Source organism: Chlamydotis macqueenii, chromosome Z (genome assembly GCF_036417535.1).
Source record: "Chlamydotis macqueenii isolate bChlMac1 chromosome Z, bChlMac1.mat, whole genome shotgun sequence".
NCBI lineage: Eukaryota > Metazoa > Chordata > Aves > Otidiformes > Otididae > Chlamydotis > Chlamydotis macqueenii.
Window position 1 is genome coordinate 29,508,666 of NC_141593.1, and position 6,000 is coordinate 29,514,665.

The 6,000-nt window shown below is 43.4% G+C and overlaps 1 protein-coding gene across 1 annotated transcript in view; it reads right to left on the reverse strand.

Annotated features, from left to right (window-relative positions):
* Positions 1–5,674, reverse strand: part of GLDC (glycine decarboxylase) — a 43,813-nt gene extending 38,139 nt beyond the window's left edge. Inside the window, exons 1-2 of the mRNA XM_086771083.1 lie at positions 5,435–5,674; positions 5,238–5,316 (exon numbers count right to left, since the gene is read on the reverse strand). Coding sequence (XP_086627209.1) covers positions 5,238–5,316; positions 5,435–5,674 — 319 coding nt within the window. The remainder of the gene's footprint in view (positions 1–5,237; positions 5,317–5,434) is intronic.
* Between the last annotated feature and the right edge of the window lie 326 nt (positions 5,675–6,000).

Genomic DNA, 6,000 nt, shown 5'->3' on the forward strand with positions numbered 1-6,000 from the left:
TAATCTTGCAAATATTTGTTTATTTATTTATTTAAATCTAAAAGGTATGAAGACTAGAGTGTCAGCAAATTTCATTACACATGGTTGAAAAAACATAGCTTGCAAAATGTTATGTTGGGTTACTGGTATTTCTTTTTTTTTTTAATTCTCCCCAGCAACGGTGGAAATAAAGAAGCAATATCCAAAATGAGGAAATAAAACAGAATTTAAAAAAGAAACTAACTGCAGTTAAGAAATGGTTGGAAACTGGTCATCACACTCAGCTGTTTGTTTCCCATTCCCTAAGACAATATGGTTGAAATGCCTTTATCTTGAATTCATTTTCCTGGCTGTGCACTATAAATTCTTCCAGAACCTTGTTCAGCAAAAAATAAAATTGCCAGCTAGGTCACTGCAGCTGATCTTTATTCCCCTCATCAACTCATTAGATAGTATGATCAAAGACAATACCCAGAATAAAGTTCACTGATCTTCCAGTACTGCTATCCTAGAACTGTGGAGAAAATTCACTGAGACTCCCAGCAGCAGTTCTGTGAGGACACTTCATGACTGCTACACCCACAGGTAGAAAAGGCAAAACATCGGCAGTGAATTACCAGATTATAAAATGATAATACTGTTATTTCTGCTAGTGTTTTTATGATTAACACAGTAGATCTGCCTTGAACTTGTGAGACATCTGCAAAATAATATGGAACCTAAAACGGAGAGAGAAATCAAGACAGAAGGAACAGTTTGAGTTACACAACTTAAAACAGAAAAGAGAGGTGACCATCTGTCTGATATAATTTCATTCACATTATGTCAGGTCTTAAAAAAAAAAAAAATCTAGATTCTGAGATAAGGAAGTAAGATCTTCAGAACAGCTGATGTAAGAAAAAGGGCATTAATTTATTTCTCTTGCTTTAGCAATTAATTAGATCTCTGTTAAAAAAAAAAAAAATCTAGATTATATTGAAGCAAAAGAGATCCAAAGCACTGTCAGATGTGTAATAACACTTCAGGACAGCACAAGAAAAGTGCCTGTTCCAGATGCCAAGTCTGACCAGCAGCTTCCCAAGAGACAGGCGGAAAGCCAGCACCATCTGCTGCTCTGCCTCTGCCACCTTCCACTCAGGCCACCGGCATTCACCCAGCCTCCCTGGGCAGCAGAGGCAACCCGAGGATGCTGCGAGGAGCAGAAAGCAGGCAGGGGCTGAGAGCCAGCAACACGTCTGTCTTTCTCCACCCGACACCCAAGGCCTGCTGCCTCCGGACAGAGGAGCTGGAGCCTGAAAGTGCTGTGAGGAGCGAAGTGTGAGGAGCAAAGTGCCACCAGTGGTAATGCAGATTCCTGCATTACTTGTGGCAACACTCTGGAGGACGACAATTACCCCTGCTATAGGTGTCCAAAGCATTCAGTGTGGAGTCCAGCAGTAGGGAATCTGAAATTAGTAAATCAGCTCTAAAAATTTGAGTGACATTACGAGCTAATTATAAACTCACCCAGAATTAATTTTTATGTGGCATTTTAAACACAAAATTGAAGTTAAAGTCGATGTAACTGCATGAAGAGCAGTTAAATTTTAAAATATAAATAGTATTTCGTACAATACAACTGCTTCTGAGCAATATTGCTTCTAAAAATGTTTATACTGGAGACCCAATTTATTTCTTTCACAGATTTTATAAAACAATGTTTAAAAGTTCTAAGACTTGAGAATGTAAGTGTGACTATTTTGGAAGGAAAATCATGGTAGAGTATGGAGACTCATTTTTTTTTATTCAAATCCTGAAAAAAGAAGCAGAAATACATAACATATGTGCAAAGTCTACTCCTTAAATAAAGATGGACATACAATAGTGGCATTGTAGGGATAACTACGACTGATACAGACAGCAGGTTTGCAGGGATTAAAAAAAAAAAAAAAAGAGGATTACTCTTATATAAGATGATCTGTTCTGTTACTTCAAATGGGTCAATCACTACATATGTGCTGAAATACCTTCAATATTTAAAGAAAAGCTGATTGTTAAAAGTTTACTGATTGCGACAGTGGGGAAAAAAGCTCTGTAGTACCAGCTGATCACAATTAAGTATCAAACGGATGCATAGCCTTGTTGTAAATGCTGGCTGAACAGAAGTTACATGCCAAAATAGCATTTCCCCTAAGCTATATCTGCAGAAAAAGCTGACAGTAAAAAAGCCCCTCTTCCGGATTTGGTTGAGGTACGGGGCTGCAACTTACGAGACATTTTGCTGTTCCACCCCTACTGTCTCTCAGTGGCATATTCGGATGGTTTTACAAGACTGTCAGTGAGCTCATGGCAGCAGGAACTTTTGAAATGTCTTGTTTTGGTCAGAAAAGGGATGCAGATACTTCTGCCATATTACATACCACGGGAAGCAACTGACTTCAGAAAGCTCTTAGCACAAACTAGGTTCCTTCTCTCCTCCATCACTGACCACGTATGTCTGTACAAGAAGTGATCTACCAATGCAGGAACACAAATAAATACTGAAAAAGCATTTCTAGCATAGATGCACTTGTACCAGAAAAGCTTTGCATTTACCAGAATGGATTTTTCATTCACACATAAGTAAAACAAATGTCCAGTTAAGCCTAGAGGCTTTCTCTCTCAATACATTACGTCCTTCAGGGAAGTAATGAAGCTTGATTCTTCCACTGAAGAGCAGGGCTGTGCTAAAGTGTCTAGGAAAGACAACACATGTACAAAAAGAGAACTCTTCTACTGTAATCAGAGGTTTTATTTATGAGCAGTGGAATATGTGATACCATTTAAACCAGCTTTCATATTAGCTGCATCCACAGAGGTGTTTTTTTTTTTATTGCTATTGCATACACACAGCCAATTCATTTTCTGTCTTTTAGACAACTTGTTACATTACCAAGGGAAGGATCTGTAATGCAGAACAACTTCTCCTACTGTCACACCTAACAAAAATCTGAAGATAGGCATATATATACATCAAATGTACACACCTGACAAAAGGCCTGAAGCTACAAGTTTTAAAAAAACGCAAATGTAATTGCATGGACCTACGATACTCACCCAGATGTACTACTTATAGTGTGTGCATGGATTTCTTGGACTGCATATCTAATTCTAGCTGTAAGCATTGATTTTAGTGAGACTTCAGTGCAAGATCAACAGTGTTTCCTAATAAAAAGGAGTAGCTCGAGCACAGCACTGCACTCTAACCTGCGGAGTCACTATGATTATGTTCTCTTCATTGAAGTTATACAGAAAAGTGGAAGTGTATATTTAAACCACTAGGAACTGTCGTATTAGAAATTTTGTAATTGCTGAAGTTGAACAACACTTTCTTAATTGCCTTGCCCTGTTCTCTCATTGCAGATATGAGTTCGGGGGATGGTGGAAGCAAAATTGTCTTCATACAAATAAAAAGAAAATGTTTAAAACAGAACACAGTTCTCATTACACTTTCTGAGTGTACTATTTCCCTTTAACACAAGGGATATGGTAGAGAAATAATATACCAGTGTACCATACTCGCATAAGAAATCCCACACTGGTGACTGGAAAGACAGTGTTCCCTCTAATGGTACATTAACGAGGAAGCAAGTTTTACTCAGACTACAGTGTCCTAGATACAAGATGGTCAATGTAAAGTTGCACAACTTTAAGCTGAGGCTTTTAACTTTTCTTTTACTAGCTGTGGAGTTTTCTGCTACTGATGCAGTGGAAAACTAGTGACAAAAATCTATTCTTTAAACTACAAAAGACAGTTCATCATGCTGGCTGCGGAATAAAAAGCAGCAGTGTGCATGAAAAAAAAAAGTTTTCTGTACCTCATGCAAGCATCTCTTTTGAAAACTCACTGTTTGCATGCTGTGCAATGTGGGACTCTGCATCACAGTCACATTCTTTCAAAGTTTACTCTAAGGGAACAAGAGCAGCATAGCAAGTGGAGCAAAATGCCCGTGAATGAAATACACTGTTAGCTAATGAGGTCCTCTTGCACAGTGAGAACTTCTAGTCATGTAAAAGCTTATAAGAATATTATATACTATATCCAAGAAAAAAAAAAAAACACCTGGAAGAAAGGTTTTTAAGAAGCAGTTACTAGTGACAATCTACATTTAACCCCTCTTACAGACCTAAAAATGTAATAATCTAAAAATTTCTTTTCTCTGAGGGTAAGCGAAAAATCACTCATCAATCAGGGAGTACTTTAATTAAGACATTAATCATCGGAAAATATGGCAAGCAATACTTTCAGCAGTTATACAGACAGAAGAGGGTGATCAAATTCCACTCCTCCCCATTTTAATAGGATAGGAAGTTACAAAAAATAAAATACCACTGTACTAGCAAAATATTTTAGAAGTAGAAACTTTCAGTGAATACTGCATCCCTCCCTGGCTAGAATCTGTCTTTTCAGGCTCTCCTTTTCCTGGCTGTTCATTGTGTCGCTGCCTCTCGCGCGTGATGTCATCTCGGAGCAACCAGATTGAACTGGCCAGGAACCTCACCGGAGCTGCAGGCCTGAAGTTTATACTCAAATTACAGTGCACCGACAAGCAATGAAAAAACGCCAGTGAGAGGGATCAAATTTTCTACAAAACAGGCAAAGGATCTTGACACAAATATGAAGTTAAGACTGATATAATTGACTCCAGTATCTGAACGGCCACCAAGCTTGCTAGTTTCAGTGGCATTGTTTAAGCTAGGTGCATTTTTAAGTGTTTCTTTCACTCATGGGTCTTCCAGAATGATGTTCATGGATACCTATTGAGATCGCAGTTACGCAGATAGAAACCTTGTGCTTGTGATTTCTAACTTTTAAAAACGTTAATGTCTGAAAACTCATCAAGTCACACCGAGTTTTCTACAGCAGTCTGTTGAATTACCGTAGTACCACAATTGCTGGCTCAGACGTTTAGCATTTCTGCAGTTTACCCATCTCCCTCCATCAGGCAGATTAAAAATGCCAAGAGACAAGAGGTTTTGCACGTTATTAGAATATGTTGGGGGGATGGGGAGGAACAGCAAAGAAATCCCTCCTAAATGTTAAAAGCACACAGTTAATGTTACAGTCCACACTAAGGGAGCGATTTTGAGCCACACTTTTCCCTCTTGATCAGACTCGCAGGACAAATTGAAGACACTGTCGCACTTGAGCTCATAACGGGTTTTGGGGGTCACGTTCTGCCACAGGCGTTTTCCTACCGGTTACCAACAGGAGAGGTAGAAACGCAGCGGTCACTTACAGACGTGGTCATCCATCCTCAGCGGCCTCCGGAGCCGGATGCTGGCCGGGATGGTTTTATCCATCAGCTCCTCGACGCTCTGCAAAGAGGCGACCGCATGGTTGTCGTTAGCTCCCCCCGGGGCCGGCACGGTCCCCCGGGATGGGGGCAACAGCCACCGCCCCCTCCCCTCCGCCCCGCACGGCGCGGGCACCCACCTGCACCCCGAGGGCTCGCAGCATCTCCCGCTTCTCCCACTCCCGCGGCCCGATGTGCCGCCGGGAGAAGTCATCGTGCCGCGGCAGCAGCTGCTCGATGCACCGCGCCGCTTCGCCGCCGCCGCCGCCGCCGCCGCCCCCCCAGCGCCGCTGAGGCCCCCCCGCCGCCGCTACCGGCCGCAGGTGCCGCGGCGCCCCGCGGGCCGCCAGCCGCCCCCACCAGCGCCCGCAGCTTTGCATGGCCCCGCGCTGCCGCCGCCACCGCCGCCGGGCAGCCACGCTTTGTGTGCAGGGGGCGGCGCGGCGCGGCCCCCCACCGCCGGCGCCAATGGGGCCCGGGGGCGGCGCCGCGGTCGCCCCGCCTGGCCGCCACCTGCCCGCCCGCCCCCTCGGGCCGCCCGCCCCACACCCGGCCCTGACCCCTCTGCGGCCGGAGCAGGCGGTCCGGGGCCGGGGCAGAGGCTGGTGGGGATTGTCCCAGTAAATAGGGTTTTCCTCCACAAAAGCCGTGCTGGGGTAGAAAAAAAGGTTTCAGAGTGGAAAAAAAGCCTTCAGTGCTTCTGCAG